Source organism: Saccoglossus kowalevskii, chromosome 17, assembly GCF_978046115.1.
Source record: "Saccoglossus kowalevskii chromosome 17, keSacKowa6.1, whole genome shotgun sequence".
Classification (NCBI taxonomy): domain Eukaryota; kingdom Metazoa; phylum Hemichordata; class Enteropneusta; family Harrimaniidae; genus Saccoglossus; species Saccoglossus kowalevskii.
In genome coordinates, this window is record NC_140657.1 from 5,969,535 (window position 1) to 5,988,038 (window position 18,504).

At 35.1% G+C, this 18,504-nt stretch overlaps 1 protein-coding gene across 4 annotated transcripts; it reads left to right on the forward strand.

The window, feature by feature from the left end:
• Positions 1–27: 27 nt before the first annotated feature.
• Positions 28–18,504, forward strand: LOC102804082 (3-keto-steroid reductase/17-beta-hydroxysteroid dehydrogenase 7-like). Of its 4 annotated transcripts, none has more exons than XR_014926922.1 (10): positions 28–234; positions 3,646–3,849; positions 4,481–4,573; positions 6,431–6,545; positions 10,230–10,348; positions 11,018–11,198; positions 15,047–15,103; positions 15,591–15,689; positions 16,423–17,568; positions 17,955–18,504. XR_014926922.1 is itself a non-coding variant. In XM_085492576.1 (9 exons), exons 1-9 carry the CDS (start codon positions 197–199, stop codon positions 16,507–16,509), a joined length of 993 nt encoding a protein of 330 aa, XP_085348702.1. In that variant the 5' UTR covers positions 28–196; the 3' UTR covers positions 16,510–18,504. The 4 variants fall into 4 exon arrangements, 2 of the variants coding, with proteins under 2 accessions (XP_085348702.1, XP_085348703.1); XR_014926923.1 differs by having other exon boundaries at positions 16,423–17,287; positions 17,484–18,504; XM_085492576.1 differs by having other exon boundaries at positions 16,423–18,504.

Sequence of the window (18,504 nt, forward strand, 5' to 3'; positions counted from 1 at the left end):
ATGTCAGATGGAACGTGTTGACTAGGCGGGCGACGTTTCCTAACTCGGTAATGTGTAAGAAATGGGGGTTACAATGTACTTGTCAGTAAATGTGAGTGCACGCGCTTCCCAATTGGTATTAGCGCCCTCTCTGTTGACAGCTGATGTACCAGACTAACGTATCATCTGTTGGCAGATATCATCGAACGATATCAAGATGTCAGAAAAAGTAGTGTTGATTACTGGCGGAAATGCGTAAGTAAATCTTTTATAGTCACATTATGTGTGTGTATTTTCAGATCACCATTGGACTCTGAATGGTTTTATGCCAGGATATAATCTCAGTACATGATTTATAGAATGTGCTCGATCTAGAAACCACCAGGGCACACAGGCAATCGGAACTTCTCTTGGATAATAAAAAGCACCTAAAGTAGTGTCGGTATACTTAGTCAGTTGCCTACCACTCATATAATAACAATGTTATTATATGAGTGGTAGGCAAATGTACCGGCGGCTGACTAACTGTATCGACCCTACTTTAGGTCATTTTTATTATCCCGGAAACGTTCTGAGCGCCTGTGGAAACCGCTGCCAAAATGGCATTTTGTACATTAGTATTTGAAATAAAAAAAGTTTACATACTGATAACGAATACTAAGACAATTAATTTCAGACAGATTTTGACACGAAATATTGTTGCTGTCATATGCGCTAAAATATGCGCACATGTAAATAAAATCACGAGTACCATTCTGCCTTAATAACCCTTGTTTGGTCTAGTCAATGTAAAATACTGGTGGCTAGCGGCAGAGTCACTCGCGGGACATTTTGCATGAGGGGGCGAGATCTGGTCACCAACTTGCGCCGGAGACGCGACCTTACTAGTGGGTTTGGGACGTCTGTCCCATTTCACCCCGCCCCCCCTGTGCCACCGTCACTGAGCAGGATAAGGTGGCTCAATTACATGTATAGTCTTTGAATTTTTTATATTTTTCGAATAGATTGCGTAGTGCAACACAAGGCCATATGTAAAAGATATAAAAAAGGGTTATCATAAATGTGATAACACTGTATATTTAATTTAATTTGGAGTTAATACATGGGAACTCTCTGGGAAAAATGTTAAACCGGACTATTTCAATTAGAAAAAAATCTTTGTCATTTTAAACTCAAGGTAATGAAAAAGTATGTCTGGAACATCATTTTTAAAAAAATAGAAAAATGCAGGTAGAAATCTATTTTTAAAAATACAACAGTTTAAGTGATTTGCTCTGAGCTAATGCATAGGCAATAGAAAGTGTTGTCGCTAAAAAGGTCTGCGGTCACTTTGAACCACGTTTAAGAAATCTTAGCCTATAAATATAATTATAAAAATACTAGTATGTAAATACAGATCATAAGTTTTCATTCAAACTCAACTATTTAATAGTGATTGACATAAGAGATAAACATTTTACCCATAATGCATACTCATGCCTTCATGTGAAATAGAAATTGTGACCACCCTCATATTAATAACATGTATATGACAGCTTTATGCAATTATACAATTGTAAAAAGTGTATTTGATTTACCAAATTTAGTTTTTTAATTTAATTTAATTTCATTTGTGTGTGTATATAAAAAATAAAATAGATACTCCACAGTATTTCATGAAAATATTAAAAATTATTTTAGAGTTTGCAATTAGATTTCTTATTGCTATAGAAATTTATATGTGTAAAAAAATAAATTGGGATCTCAAACTAAATTTTTGAGATAAATTTAATGTTACAATCTTTGCTATTTTAATATAGGCTTTTATGAGGGTGAGCATAATACCAATTTGGAGAAACTTTTTTTTATACATGTGTATCTCAAAATGTTTTATTTTTTGGATTTATTTATGTATTTATCTAGTATAAAACCATAAATATGGATAGAAAATCTCAATTTTTCAGAAAATATACTTGTGCACAGTCCCTCTATCCGCGGTCTGAAAACGGCTAGCGTTTTTTTTTATCTTGAATCGTGTTACGGGTAAACAAACTGTTCACACCCGGGCCTAGGGAGTCAGAAAGTCAGACAGATTAAGATACCGGCAGAATATTCATGAATATTCATGTAAATCGGCAATTTTATCATGCAAAACAATATCTCATTTTGACCTCAATATTACAGGTAACTACGGTACACAAAAACAAAACATGTAAACCAGCCTACCAACTCATAAACATCCAGTTCCTGCCATGTAAAGATAAATATTGGAAATTATGTTCATCTTCTAGTTTTAATAGGAAAAAAAATGGCGCATACCAACATGCTGACATGGCTAAACAAATCTTGTCAAAATGGCTTTGTTCATGTTAATGTGGTCGATCAAAAAACCTGTGATATTTCTGATTCATGTCAAATATACAACAACTAATGACTTTATTCAATACCCAGGTATATAACAATGCTTCAATTTCTCATATAAATCGATATTTGTAGCGCTGAATAGTGCACATTGTCATTTCAAAACGTGGTCATTTGCATTTATGATCTAAAAGAGAATCGATAAAAATTAACCAATTTAACATTAATAAAATGTGGTGTGACAAATAACAAATCAGCTCACCAATTTTTTATGATATGTTTTGATCATAAAATGCCAAAATCGAAGACAAATATTGATTACGCACCGAGAAGAAGGTTAAAATAGAGTTCAATGTATGAAAATTTGTTGTGAAAATGTGTCGCTGCTGGTAAAATACAAATTAAAAAACAACTTGTCGGCTAAAATATGATCTTATACAGATATCCTGGTTAAAAAATTATGTGAAAAAGCTTGAATTCTGGAATATACAACTAAGTTGTAAAAACCACAAATCACTGACGATGTCAAAAATAGTGACCGTATGTGCACCAATCACGTGACAATGCTTTGTCCATACCCGCAACACATCTTTGCCAGGGAAGGAGGCCAGTTCACACCTAATACAATAGCCGTTTCCAAACCAGGGATAGAGGGACTGTGACTTGAGTATGATCATTACAGTTGGTACTTCACTTCTTCATAGTGAACATGATTCACATGTGAAAACCTTCTACCACACCTATATTAGCATGGCGCAAACTATTAAAACTTAATACTATTCTAAAAAGATGTGTAACAATTATGTGGAAAGAAAACATTGAATGTACTAAGAAAAAAATACTGATATGTTTGGAAGAAGATTCCATGCTAAAATTCCAATAACAAAATTAAAGTTATGGTTCCCAGTCTGCGTTCTTGACAATAAACCAATATTTTTAGTAAATAATATGACAGGCTAAGACTCATCATTTAAAAATTTGATGATTGGACAGTTGTAGTGTAAACATGATGGGAATGTTTTTGCATATTTGCATATACCCTGGTATTTTATTATGGTGAAATATGATAATCATGCTGTTGTGGTGAAGACAAAATGTGTAAATTGCATGTTGAAACAGTAAAAGGGCGGTGGTCGTCGCACAGCGTATGTACAAATTTCATGTAAACAAATAATATATTTTACAGACGTTGTATACATCGCTATGAGTCCCATATTGCACAGAACGCGACACGGCAACTACAGGCCTTTAAGATGTTAACTGCATTCTGTTTTCTCTCATCTCAATGATCTGAATGAGTTTTTGAATAATTGTATTTATATTCAGTGGTATAGGTCTGGCACTGGCAGAACGGCTCTTGGCAGCAGATCAAAGTATCCATTTATGTCTTGCATGTCGAAATCCCAGTAAAGCCAGAGCTGCAAAGGACGCACTGCTAGTATCTCATCCAGGTTGTACTATTGAGTTATTACAATTAGATGTCAGTGATTTACAATCAGTTTATAATGCAGCTAAAGAAATCAAAAAAAGGTAAATATATCACTACCACAGGAATGGTACTTCCAGCTGATGATTTTTGTGAGCTACGTATATCCCATAATGAAATGGGTCAGGTCACAATGAGTCAGAACAAATATACAATGAATACACAAAATTTGATGAAATTAAATTAATCCTTTTTCTCCCACATTTCCTCCCAAGTCAAACTCACTATGTTAGCTTGATTGCCAGGTCGATTAACGAAAAAACAGGACTGTTTACTGAGTTGTACTTGGGTATTTCCATTCAACACACATAATTTGATTTGAGTACAAGAGACTACAAATTTGTCAGCTAACTTTGTTTCAAGACTCTTGTGATACATGTTTATTGTCAGCTAACTTAGTATCAAGACTCATGTGATACATGTTTATTGTCAGCTAACTAAGTTTCATGACTCGTGTGATACATGTTTATTGTCAGCTAACTTAGTTTCATGACTCATGTGATACATGTTTATTGTCAGCTAACTTAGTTTCAAAGGACAGCTTTACTTCTCATAAATTGGTTTTGGTTTTTAATCGAATAACTCACCAGATTGCTGATAATTTGACAAAAGCTTTCTATGATTCACTTTTAATGGTTTAATTTCATTAGTTTCTCTATGTTTGCATTGATTCAGATACAGTCATATAGAATATATGTACTTCAACGCAGGAATAATGCCTAATCCGACAGTCAATTGGAAACAATTTTTTAAAGGTTTGTTTTCAACGTGAGTATGCATTACCTGTATTTAATATTATGTCTCCATGAGTTCAAAGGTCAATGAATATATTTATTCTATGCTGCTAAAACCTCATTAAGTCCAGTCAATTTAGTGTAAAATTGTGCCTAATTGGTCACAAATTGCAACAGAATATCTGTTCATGGTAATATGTCACAATTTCTATCTTTCAAAAATGCTAATATTAGAATTTTGTCATTTAGTGCAGTTTTTCTAAAAAATTATTTCAAAGATCTACCCTAATTAAATTAGTTTATACTATTCTTGTACAAAGAGGAGGAAATACAGTAAAAGGAATAATTCGTAATTATTAAAAAGTAAATAATTATTATAAGTATTAAAAGTTCTTTCAAAGCTTGACTATAGCTTTATCATAACTTGCGTATCACCACACTGTGATGTCACATACTGTGATGTCACATACTGTGATGTCACATACTGTGATGTCACATACTGTGATGTCACACACTGTGATGTCACACACTGTGATGTCACACACTGTGATGTCACACACTGTGATGTCACACACTGTGATGTCACATACTGCCAAAACTTTTTCATTGTGTTCCCTCAGCATCAACTTCTCAGTAAATGTCACAGTCTGGAAATAGTTTGCATAAAAAATGAAATTATCCTTGTTCTAATGTGTTTTCTTTATTTATACAGTCAGATTAAATCACTGTTGTTGGCTAACACCCACTAGCTTTTCAGCCATGTTCGTTTGCTTACTATGCCTGTAATTTTGTTTGGCTTCATAGTATTCGTCAAATCACCTGCCTCCCTTAGAATTTGTGCAAGGCCAGGGCGGACACTCAGACGGCGTACCAGTCTTGGTGTGATTAAATACTAGTAATAATATTTGATGGATTAAAACAAGTTTCTTTCTTAGTTTGTCATCCAGGGAAACAATTTCCAGAAAGACATTTTAAATTATGCAGATTCACGGGCCAGTGACTGTGAAGCTGTGGATTGTTCTGCTTTTTAGTGGCAGAAAATCCACCGGTATTGACAATGCTACAAAGTAATAACAATAATGAACTCCCCACCAACCCATAATGGACTCAAGCACACTTTGTGCTCCATATATGTACTCGGCTCACGCCTCGCACATACATGTCGCACAAAGTGAGATTTCGCTCATTATGGGTTGGCAGGTCATTCATTATTGTTTAAATATACCTTGTTTGTGATGTTTGAAATTTGGCTTGTGCATTACTATCTACTTGCTGTTCACTATACGTTATTTCAAACTGCGTTTTTTGGTGCAGTCGTTGTGGCGCGGTAGGTATCACTCCTGCCTGCATTGATGAGAAGAACTTGAGTTTGAATCTCATGGTTCGTATTTGTCTGCATTTGCATGTACAATTTATTGATACAAAAAACAAAAGTTGTAAAATTTGCTCTATGCGAACATGACTTGAGCAAGTACTGTACAGTAATACCGTACTAAAAAACTGGCCACCATTGACTGAGATATATGCATTTTTTTTTTCAAAAAACTGGTGACCCTAACTTAAAGCGAGAGGGTTGTCACCTGCACGCATGGGAATTGAGTCCCAAGCAACGATAACAACACACGCTAAAAACGCAAAGGCTCATGGGTAGACGCTTGTTTGTAAACAATGACGCGCTATGGCTATCTGATGCATGCGCAGGTGACGACTCCCTCGCTTTAAGTCAACATACTTATAATTCTCTGAATTACAATATACTGCAAAAATAATGAATTCTGGGTATTTTTATTCCTACATTGGCTTCTACTTTGAACTGTTCAAAATTTATTTTGGAATGTGATATAGAGCATAGAAATTATTGTTTGTGCCTAACATGAGACTATACTTTCAGAAATGCTGCTCACATGTTTTCTACTGGAGAGGGACTTCTAATGCAGAAAGACTCAACTACTCAAGATGGCCTCCAAAATGTGTTTGCAACCAATGTGTTTGGACATTTTGTACTGGTAATTATCTTCATCATCATACAATGCTTTGCATGGGTTTGTGTTTTGGTTCTAAAGTGATTTCTGAAAAATGTATTACCGTTAAAGTCCTAATATAAACCACATACGTAATAGTAACCGCACCCCCAATTCTGGCTTCAGGGTTGAAGAGTTCTTAACAAAAATTGAAAACTTGAAAAGTACCTATTACTAACCGCAACCCCAATTCAACAAGACCGTGACTGACTTCATTGTTTCAACAAGCTGGTCCAAAACGGCATTGTTCCTAAACCTATTCATTTGTTTCGACAACGTGCCTAAAAATATTCACACCTATTTATTGTTCAGCGGTGATAGGATGTCAGACACGCAATGAAACTGCTTTTGTTCTGGCGGCAACCTCTGTCAATACTCTTTCTGAATACGTCTGTGTTTCGTAAGTTTTCGACAATGAGCTATTATCACCGTAAAAGTGTTAAATTCTTCTTCAATGCTCAGTTTATCTTTCGAAAACAAATAATTTCTTGATTTACAAAAAAAATCATGTCGTTTTCCCATGGAAATCAAAGCCAAGACATCGCACTACATTATCGGTAAATTTCTTCCGTGTTCACCATGAGGTCGCTGAACTTTCATTAACATATTTAAATGAGCTATGTAATTTAGACACGTGGGCACCATCCAGCATTTTGATTGGTTAATTAGCGACATGACCTATTCGGCCAATAAAACGTCACGTGTGCATTCAAAAACATGGCCGGTATCGTATCGACCGTTTACATGTGACTGAAATCAGTCGTTTACGGCGAAACTACTTGCATTTCATAACAATTCAACGGATTTATTTTTCGTGCGTTATTGTAATCACTAATGAATAATAATTGCCAATTTAAACACTTCGAAAACAAGTAAGTTATTCACTTGTGAACCGCAGCATGGCCAGATTGCGCTACCGTTCTGTGATCATTTGCTACTAAGCAGTGCATTCGTGTTTGTTTTTACTTGAAACTTCTGTTAGAATATACTTTTCGTTAACAAGAAAATTAAAAAAAAAAATTATTACATTAAATATAGTGAGTATTTTTTTATCATGTGTACAGTTTTTTTGATTGACTGTAACTGTAACATTTCGTAACGCCTATTTTAGAACCAAAATAAGGCCTCTCACTCTTCCCCGACGCCTATTCAAGAGATTGTACGGTGTATTGTTTGTTTTGTGCAAGTGTTGTGGGCAAAAAATGACCACGCCCATTTAGTGATTGCAATATGTACGTAATAGAAACCGCACCCCGAACTTGAGCTTTTGATCCCAATTTTTAAATTGATACATTGTAATATAAACCGCGGTTTATATTAGGACTTTAACGGTAGGCAGATTTTGATGATATTTGGGTTTGGGTTTAAACCCTAGACTTAGTGCACATTGTCTTGTTTTACGATTTTATTATAAATGTAAGATAATTTTTTGTGACTTACTCAAGTATACTATACAAAATGACTGCCTGGTAGTGAGTGGAGTAATCTACAAATTTATGAATATGTTTTTATTTAATATGCATATTTAAGTTTGTATCGAATGTGGAAAACTATATTAATGAATTGTAACAGGGATGAAATTGTGCTTATTGAATTTATCAGCCATCCAGACTTCATACAGTATTATTTAGCAAACAATTTTCCTATTATTGTGTGGCATGTTGTTCACACCATGTAACAATGCGATGTAATAACCATTCAGTGTTGAATGCACATTACTGTGTATCATGCCTTGCAGCCCTGGCATGTTGTTCACACCATGTAACAATGTGATGTAATAACCATTCAGTGTTGAATGAACATTACTGTGTATCATGCCTTGCAGCCCTGGCATGTTGTTCACACCATGTAACAATGTGATGTAATAACCATTCAGTGTTGAATGAACATTACTGTGTATCATGCCTTGCAGCCCTGGCATGTTGTTCACACAATGTAACAATGTGATGTAATAACCATTCAGTGTTGAATGAACATTACTGTGTATCACGCCTTGCAGCCCTGGCATGTTGTTCACACCATGTAACAATGTGATGTAATAACCATTCAGTGTTGAATGAACATTACTGTGTATCATGCCTTGCAGCCCTGGCATGTTGTTCACACCATGTAACAATGTGATGTAATAACCATTCAGTGTTGAATGAACATTACTGTGTATCATGCCTTGCAGCCCTGGCATGTTGTTCACACCATGTAACAATGTGATGTAATAACCATTCAGTGTTGAATGAACATTACTGTGTATCATGCCTTGCAGCCCTGGCATGTTGTTCACACCATGTAACAATGTGATGTAATAACCATTCAGTGTTGAATGAACATTACTGTGTATCATGCATTGCAGCCCTGGCATGTTGTTCACACCATGTAACAATGTGATGTAATAACCATTCAGTGTTGAATGAACATTACTGTGTATCATGCCTTGCAGCCCTGGCATGTTGTTCACACCATGTAACAATGTGATGTAATAACCATTCAGTGTTGAATGAACATTACTGTGTATCATGCCTTGCAGCCCTGGCATGTTGTTCACACCATGTAACAATGTGATGTAATAACCATTCAGTGTTGAATGAACATTACTGTGTATCATGCCTTGCAGCCCTGGCATGTTGTTCACACCATGTAACAATGTGATGTAATAACCATTCAGTGTTGAATGAACATTACTGTGTATCATGCCTTGCAGCCCTGGCATGTTGTTCACACCATGTAACAATGTGATGTAATAACCATTCAGTGTTGAATGAACATTACTGTGTATCATGCCTTGCAGCCCTGGCATGTTGTTCACACCATGTAACAATGTGATGTAATAACCATTCAGTGTTGAATGAACATTACTGTGTATCATGCCTTGCAGCCCTGGCATGTTGTTCACACCATCAAAATAGCATCAATAGATTAAGCTTCCTGTTCCATTTGTGATTGATTGGTTCACACTGTGCTAAACTTGTGTGTTGGTAAAGGGGTTTGGGTTAGCTCTGAGTGTATTAACTTTGTTTGGGTAATTTCGAATTACAACAAAGGATAAATTAGATGAAACATTTCTTGTACATACATTATACATGCTTACTGTATGAATGCTTGTTGTGTCTGTGTCAACTGTTGCCTTAGACAATAATTATGATAAATTGGATAAAATTAGGAAGCACTTACCACCAAAATAAGACATATTGGCTGTAAATAACAAAACACAATGATAGTATTGAGTAGCATACATGAGATATACACGCTGTTATGTCCTTGGTTGTAGATAGAATGTGTCATAAAATTCAATCACAGTCAACAAATTGATCAGACCTATTATCACATGCACAATTCCAGTTATTCCTTGTATAATGGAAAATACCACTGTGCCTACGTCATCAGTTCTGTGCAGACAGAACTATTTCCACTGAGTTTTGCTTCTCAAAATAAACAGGAATAATAGTACTGTAAATCTGTATTGGTACAATGCAAAAAGAGGGGATGCGGCTTCTATTAGAGCATCTACACATATAAGAAATTATGATTTTTTGATTCTCAATAATTCAAAAAGAATGGGTGTGGCTTGTATTAGGGATGCAGCTTCTAATACAGATTTAACAGTACTGTTGTTTTTGCCTTTGAAATTTAGAATACTACGTTACCATCCACACACAATTTTGTTATCTCTTTCAGTTGAAAGAACTGACTGAGATGTTGAGTAGACAGAGTTCAACAGCAAGAGTTGTGTGGACGTCCTCTAGCAATGCTAAAAAAGATGCCTTTAGTTTAGACGATGTACAACACCATGAAGGGTAAGATGCACATACAGTACATACAGTCTGGGCAAATTTCCAATTTAATTTCCAAGCTACTGGTACTATCATAAAAATTTATAATTTTTTTAGTGAGATTCATTATCGAAAATAATTTCACATGATGTTTTGTGATTTAACTATGATACTATTAAATAATAATTTATATTTAGACATAATTTAGATCTCTGGTTTTGAAAGCAAGCCAAGGTACATGTAGCCTTAAGCAAAAAACTAGCTAGATATCAAGTTATGCCTATACTGAACTTTAGTCTAGAAATAAGTCCTACATATGTATATGCTCTAAAGAGGTGAACATATAATTTCATTTATTGTATGCTGGATTATTAAAATATGGCTTATTTAGACAATAGACTATAGATGTAAGTGCATATGCTACTACCAGTAATACATGTAGTATGTTCAATGAGCTACAACCACAGATATGAACACTATGCACAATACATGACATAATTACACATTACATTGAATGTGTACATGATGTAAATTTATAGCTGAGCCCTTGTATAGAATACAGAACTATCCCCCTCAGTATCAAATACATATTACACCTTTAGATTAACCAAACCAAGAATGGAATCTACAGTTTCACTGTGGCAAATTTTAGCAAAGGAAAGGTGACATTAGTTATGCTATGTTCTACTCTAGGTTTGAGCCCTATGCATCATCCAAATATGCTGTGAATCTATTGAGTATTGCATTAAATAATGTACTGAATGAGAAAGGAATCTACAGTCATCTGACTAATCCTGGGCTGGTTGTGTCGAATATGACAAATAATATTATGCCTAACTGGTTTTGGTCACTGATCACACCACTTCTCTATTTGGTAAGTCAAGTTAACAATAATAATAATATGAGGTTATTATGGGGATATCTCAAAGTATGCACGAAGACAGTACAGCTGGAGTATCGACTGACACGGCGTACTGTCTAAATGCATACTTTGACAGTACTTTTTTTTTACTATACTTTTTTGACCTTTGTGTGCGTGAGTGTATGCGTGCGTCCGGACCTGTATGTAATAATGAAATAATAAGGAAAGAAAAATATTATAATGTTAAGTATCAAAGTAATGTTAACATATTACCTTTGAGATATCATATGTCTACTTCATTTGTCATAAACAATTCAACAATACGAATCATTTAAAATCTTTACAAGATGATGTTAATAGGAGATTTTCTATTCAACTGCGAAATCTTGCGTGTTGTGTCGAATCTTACGATTTGATTTTGAACTTGAATTTCTTTATTTCATAGCTCACATCGAAAGGCCGATCTTTGACAGAGGAATTTTGCGTTTGAATATCCTTACTTTATCGAAATTGATCATCATCAAATGTGTACAGCACATCATTAAGCATGGAAATGTACCCCAAAATACTTTCGTGTTGGTCGAATCCCACGCGAAGTTTGTTGCCACTACGGCGTTATAACCTTTGTTTGTCCTGTTTTTACGTTTGATTTCACACATAACGCGGGATCTTGCAGTGAACGGAAAATGGTCTATTTTATAAGTCCATTCTATATCACAATAACCATTGTGAATTACCATCACTTGAGCATTTTATTGGATATTACCACATTCAGTTGATTTGTGCAATTTTAAAGTGAAAGTTCCCCCATAATTGGTGTGCCCTTTAAGTCAACACAACAGAAATTTATATATTGATATAGTGTTCTTGAAAAAAATCTTACTATATTGGTATCTAGGGAGTTTATAATTTGGTAAAATGAAGGTCACATTTCATAAACAAAAAAAATGTAAACTTAGACAAAAATTCTTACCAAAATATTATTTTTCACCACCAACCAAGATAAAATTCATTGCATTGCTACAGAGTACTAACTCGTATATTTTACTAAGTTTGGGTAAATATTTGTTTAAGAGTTTTCATTACAGAGAAACTGAAATGGAAGTATGATTTGAAGTATATGTATCTTGTAATTTTAAAGCGGCCGTGTGTAATTTAAGTTTTGAAATGTAACAGTACTTTAGGCCGGTGGCCATATAGTGCGGAATAAAGAAATAATAATAATATTGGTATCTAGGGAATTTATAATTTGGTAAAATGAAGGTCACATTTCATAAACAAAAAAAATGTAAAAATGAAAGAAATCAGGGGCCACAGCATTTTTGTGTGTGCCTCAAGTGACCTGTACAGTCACACACACACAATTTTGTTTTTTTTCTTGAAGACGGTCTTCCACAGCAGTCAACAAGCTGACACAACTTGAATTTGGGGTTTTCCATTTTGATTCAGGATCCCCAAAAAATATTGGCAAAATTGCGCTTTTAAACGGCATTCTGAAAGATTAATATAATTAGTGCCACACCATATGCATGCTGTGTTTTTTTACTAAATTTTTATTTTTGATTGTAAAATTTCCATTATTTAAACAAAAATAATTTCCAGGAGAAATTTATATTGATTTTTTTAAAGCAGGGGAGTCATGCATCAGATGGCCATAGTGTGTCATTGTTTACAAACAAGCGTCTACCCATGAGCCTTTTTTAGCGTGTGTTGTTATCGTCACTTGGTACTCAATTCCAGCACGTGCGCAGGTGACTACCCTCCTGCTTTAATATCCAGATAAAAATCATGATTACAGTAATAATACATTTTCCTGATTTGTTAAAAATAATAACTTTTGATGTGTTGACAATAAGCATTAAGTTTATCAGAGCTATTTTGCAGGCTCATTTTGAGTTTGAATATCATAAGCAAATAGCAAACAGTTGAAAGATGTATTTTCTAATAAAACTAACAGTATTAGAATAAAGATCAGCAGATAAATCATTGTCATGAAATCATATTAACAATAATGCATGACCTGCCAACCTAGAACATTCTGTTTAACTCCACTATTTGATGGGAATATATAAAGGATATGTAATTAGTGACCATGTAATATTATTATACCTCGTGACCATTACAGCCAATCAGATTCGCGTACTGCAGGTAGACATATTCGTGTGTTGACCTGCTGCCATATTTGTGTGATTTATGCCAATAACTTGTTAAGGGAACACGATACGCGGCAATATTCATGAACTGATTTGTTTGCCAGGTTTGCGTTCACTATTTGACTATCTTATTGAAGAGAAAAACTAGGATTTTGTAGTAATTTCACATGATTTTTAGTCGCGCTTGCTGTGCGTTTCACCAGCGCACTCACCTACATGCTTTGAGACATTCAATCTGCGATTACGCAATTCGTCTCCCTAAAGCATCTGAGAGGTGTCTGCTTTGCCTTGTGACGACACAGTTTGTTTTTGTTACATATTTTGCGGGTTTTGACTGTATATCACATATTATGTACAGTGTATTTGTTGAAAGAGATTGGTGTAGAATTCAATCACTGCTCTTGAACTTGTATATTTGTTTCCATACATGCATTCAGGTCTACGAGAGTGACCTTGAAGATTGTCATGATCAAGTGTCACAATTTCTGTTTTAAGATTTATTTGGTATAATAATACAAATATTTACCCCCAACAGCGGTGGACATACAGTTTTAGAGACCCTCAGAGCTCTTCGGGTCGCTAAAACTGCATGTCCAGCTCTGTTGGGGGTGAATATTTGTATATTGTATTTATTAAACAAGTGTTGTTATTTTTATCGTTGTACTTCAAGCACAGATGAAAAATACTACACAAGTTTAATAAATACATGTACATATTACATGGTAACCAATTCACATGTATTTTAAGCTGTTTCACCAGTAGAAACTAATATAGATTTGCTATTTGTGTATATAAGTATTCTAATAATCTCAACACATTTGCATACAGCAACACAGTTTGTGGAATGTACATTGTGACCAGTTTATTTTGCTATTAAACAAATAATCAATTTTTGGAACCATTAAATGTATTTACAGTTATGGAGATACATTGTCAACATTTTAACTAAATTGTGAGCGAGTTCTATCTTGACAGAAAATGATCAAGCTGTAGTGGTGGTTCAGCCATTGAAAGTTAGGGGAAATCCTCAATTTAAAATAAAAAAACATATTGGTGAATGCATAAAACTATTGGTATAGAGCAAAAACATTTTCTTCAAAAATAATTTGTCTAGTCATTAAACAAACTATGATTAGTTGGTGACAATTTTTTAAATTGAATGCAAGAACAAATAAGATTTACTGCTCAGAGGATGTAGTATGGAAAAATATTACATGGCTTTATTTCACTGCTACTGCATGATACATGTGATTCATATTATTATTGTACATCTGTCATCATAACGCCATAAGTTACAGCGTGCCATAATTTTGCGGTATTTTACTGGGCATTTCCATCCTATCATATTAGAAAATGTGAATTCCAAATATAAGATTATTATGCATGTAAGCGTCCTCTAATAATAAAAACAAACATGGCTGCCACCAGGATTTGACCGGACTCCATACAAAGAAGTTCGCTGATTCTGTTCTAAACATTTTGGATTTCGACATTCCTTGGAAGGAAAAGATGTATAATAATAAGGTTATTATGAGAATACCTCAAAGTATGCACTCAGAAAGTACGCAGTGCATCGACCAGCTGTACTCCAGCTGTACTGTCTACTTTGAGGTGTTCTCCTAATAACCTCATAATATTAACTTCAATCTCAATCTCAATACGAGTCGTTTGTAATATAGAATTGACTTTATTTTTGTGTCATTTCAGTTTCGTCTTTTATCAGCCAATTTTACATTGAGTCCATATAATGGTGCAGAGAGTCTGGTAAGTCATAGTTATTCAAATTTGGATGTTTAAATATTGTTCTGTGTGATTTATTGTAAAATAAAAACATTGTTTTTGTATGTATGTGTAAATCCGGCACACATCCATACCAGCATTTTAATCATTTTGAATATAAATACTGCTTCCCTGCTGCTCTCCTGCTTGACCTTGTTGGACTTCCATTGGACCACTGCTGCCCCCTTCTGTTCACTTGTTGCATTTCGGCTGTCTCCTGCTTTACTCCTTCTGTATGTCCCCCACTGCTTCCCCTTGCTGTACTCCTGTCTTTGTTTCCCTCTACTACCCTTTGTTGCACCCCTGCTGCTTTGTTCCATTCACTGCTGCTTATTGAACACCTGCTTGAAATCCTGTTCCACCTGTGCTGCCCTTGGACCAATGTCAGACTTCTGCTATCACTGCTGGACCTCTGCAGTAATTTTCCAAATCTACACTTATACAATTTTTAAAAATTATCTTTTTTTTATAGTTTTGGATGTTCAGTGAAAATGCAGAGAGAGCAGATTCTGAAAGTATCTATCACAGTAGAACATCAATATGTGGTAATAATTACGTTTTGCCTGAAAAGGTAGGTACATGGTCGAACCTGATTATGTTGACAGTAAATCTGATTTATTTGTCTCATTGTCATTGTTGATTTCTTCTTGAAAACTGCTATTCCAATTGCTTTAATACTTGATATGCATGTATGTGTACCTTGAATGGCCTCTATTAGATTACCGGAAGTTTCTTTTGTGATATTGGGAGAACACTCAAGGCTCTGCTGAAACAGCGGAGCTATTCCGGTTGGTATGTCGCTTGTTCTTCTTTTCATCTGTTTGGCCATTTTTCTGCTGATTTGTTTGGCCATTTTGCCCATATGTTTGGCTCTTCCTCCACCCATCTATTTGTTATCCCTCTGTACATCTTTTTTTGCTGTCCTGCCCATGTGTTTAGCTATTCTGCCCATTTATTTAGTCATCCTTTTGTCAATCTATTTTGCCATCCTGCCCAACTGTTTGGCCTACTGCTTAGCTAAAAAAATAATTTAGTTTGAAATTGGCATACATACTAGGTACCTAACACTATAACCCCCTGATTTGTTTCAAAGACAATCCTTTAACTGCATTATATTGTTTTGAACTCAGACATAAAATGATATCACTGGATTGACTGATTCTGTCATATACTTATCGTTGACTGACAGTGGTTGTTATGTATATACATTTCTTATTCAATACATACAATGTTGATTATGGCACAGTCTAAATCAAAGATGGCCACCAAGCAACCATTTTATTTAACAGACTTTTTTATTTCAGATAAAGTTTGATGATCATGTACCATCACAGTTCTACAAGAAACTCGTAGCCATGGAAGGATCATACAAATCTAAATACAAGACATGATTGTCACTACACAACAAGGAAGTAATCACTAATGATGAAGTAGCCACTACAATGATGAAGTAGCCACTACAATGATGAATTAATCACTACAATGATACAATAGTGTAGCCAACCATTTTAACAAAATTAATTAGGTTGTGCATTTTAAAAATCTTTTCTGCATTGTAGGACAGACCACTGAAACATAGATTTAATTTTGTAATTATTTATTTTTATTAATTGACTTGATATCATTTTCATGGAACATGAATCCATTTAATAGGGTGTTATTTATGTTACATTCTTATTATGCAAATGGTATATTACAATCAGATGCTTGACCCTTTCCACCATGATATATCCACATTGGTATAATATACCCACATTGGTATTACAATCAGGTGCAAAACTCTTTCCACCCTATTATATCCACATTGGTATAACATCCAGGTGCACAACTCTTTCCACCCTAATATACCCACATTAGTATTACATTCAGGTGCACAACTCTTTCCATCCTTATATACCCACATTGGTATTACATTCAGGTGCACAACTCTTTCCCCCCTAATATACACACATTGGTATTACAATCTGTTGCACAACTCTTTCCACCCTAATATACCCACATTGGTATTACACTCAGGTGCACAACTCTTCCCCCCCCCCCCTAATATACACACATTGGTATTACACTCAGGTGCACAACTCTTTCCCCCCTAATGTACCCACATTGGTATTACATTCAGGTGCACAACTCTTTCCACCCTATTATTACCCACATTGGTATTACATTCAGGTGCACAACTCTTTCCACCCTATTATACCCACATTGGTATTACACTCAGTTGCACAACTCTTTCCACCCTAATATACCCACATTGGTATTACAATCAGTTGCACAAATCTTTCCACCCTAATACACCCACATTGGTATTACAATCAGGTGCACAACTCTTTCCACCCCAATATACCCACATTGGTATTACATTCAGGTGCACAACTCTTTCCACCCTAATATACCCACATTGGTATTACATTCAGGTGCTTGACCCCTTCCACCCTAATATACCCACATAGGTACAACAATCAGGTGCTTGACCCCTTCAACCCTAATATACCCACATTGGTATTACAATCAGTTGCACAACTCTTTCCACCCTAATACACCCACATTGGTATTACAATCAGGTGCACAACTCTTTCCACCCTAATATACCCACATTAGTATTACATTCAGGTGCACAACTCTTTCCACCCTAATATACCCACATTGGTATTACATTCAGGTGCACAACCCTTTTCCACCCTAATATATCCACATTGGTATTACAATCAGGTGCTTGACCCCTAATATACCCACATTGGTATTACAATCAGGTGCACAACTCTTTCCACCCCAATATACCCACATTGGTATTACATTCAGGTGCACAACCCTTTTCCACCCTAATATACCCACATAGGTATAACAATCAGGTGCTCGACCCCTAATATACCCACATAGGTATTACAATCAGGTGCTTGACCCTTCCACCCTAATATACCCACATAGGTATAACAATCAGGTGCTCAACCCCTTCAACCCTAATATACCCACATTGGTATTACAATCAGATGCACAACCCTTTCCACCCTAATATACCCACATTGGTAATACAATCAGTTGCACAACTCTTTCCACCCTAATATACCCACATTGGTTTTACATTCAGTTGCACAACTCTTTCCACCCTAATACACCCACATTGGTATTACATTCAGGTGCTAATGTTGTTTTGATAAGAATGGTTTTCTCATAGCTGGTAACTGAATGAACTAATCATATGACTTGTAAAATCGTGATTTCAAGGTAATCACTCTGGTTTCTGGTTATATGGGCAATCCTATGGATTCCTATAATTAATGTTTATAATACTGTAAATGCAAGTATGACAATTTTAAATGTGCAATATTAATTACAAGTTTATTTAGTACTGCTACTTTGAGGTAAACCAATAAAGCAGATACATCAAA

Bases quoted from the DNA above. Each gene is read 5' to 3' on its own strand.
- LOC102804082 (XM_085492576.1), top strand. From the start codon at position 197: ATGTCAGAAAAAGTAGTGTTGATTACTGGCGGAAATGC. The intron at 6,546-10,229 runs GTAATTATCTTC...TATCTCTTTCAG, and splicing joins TGTTTGGACATTTTGTACTG to TTGAAAGAACTGACTGAGAT. The intron at 15,690-16,422 runs GTAGGTACATGG...TTTTTATTTCAG, and splicing joins ATTACGTTTTGCCTGAAAAG to ATAAAGTTTGATGATCATGT.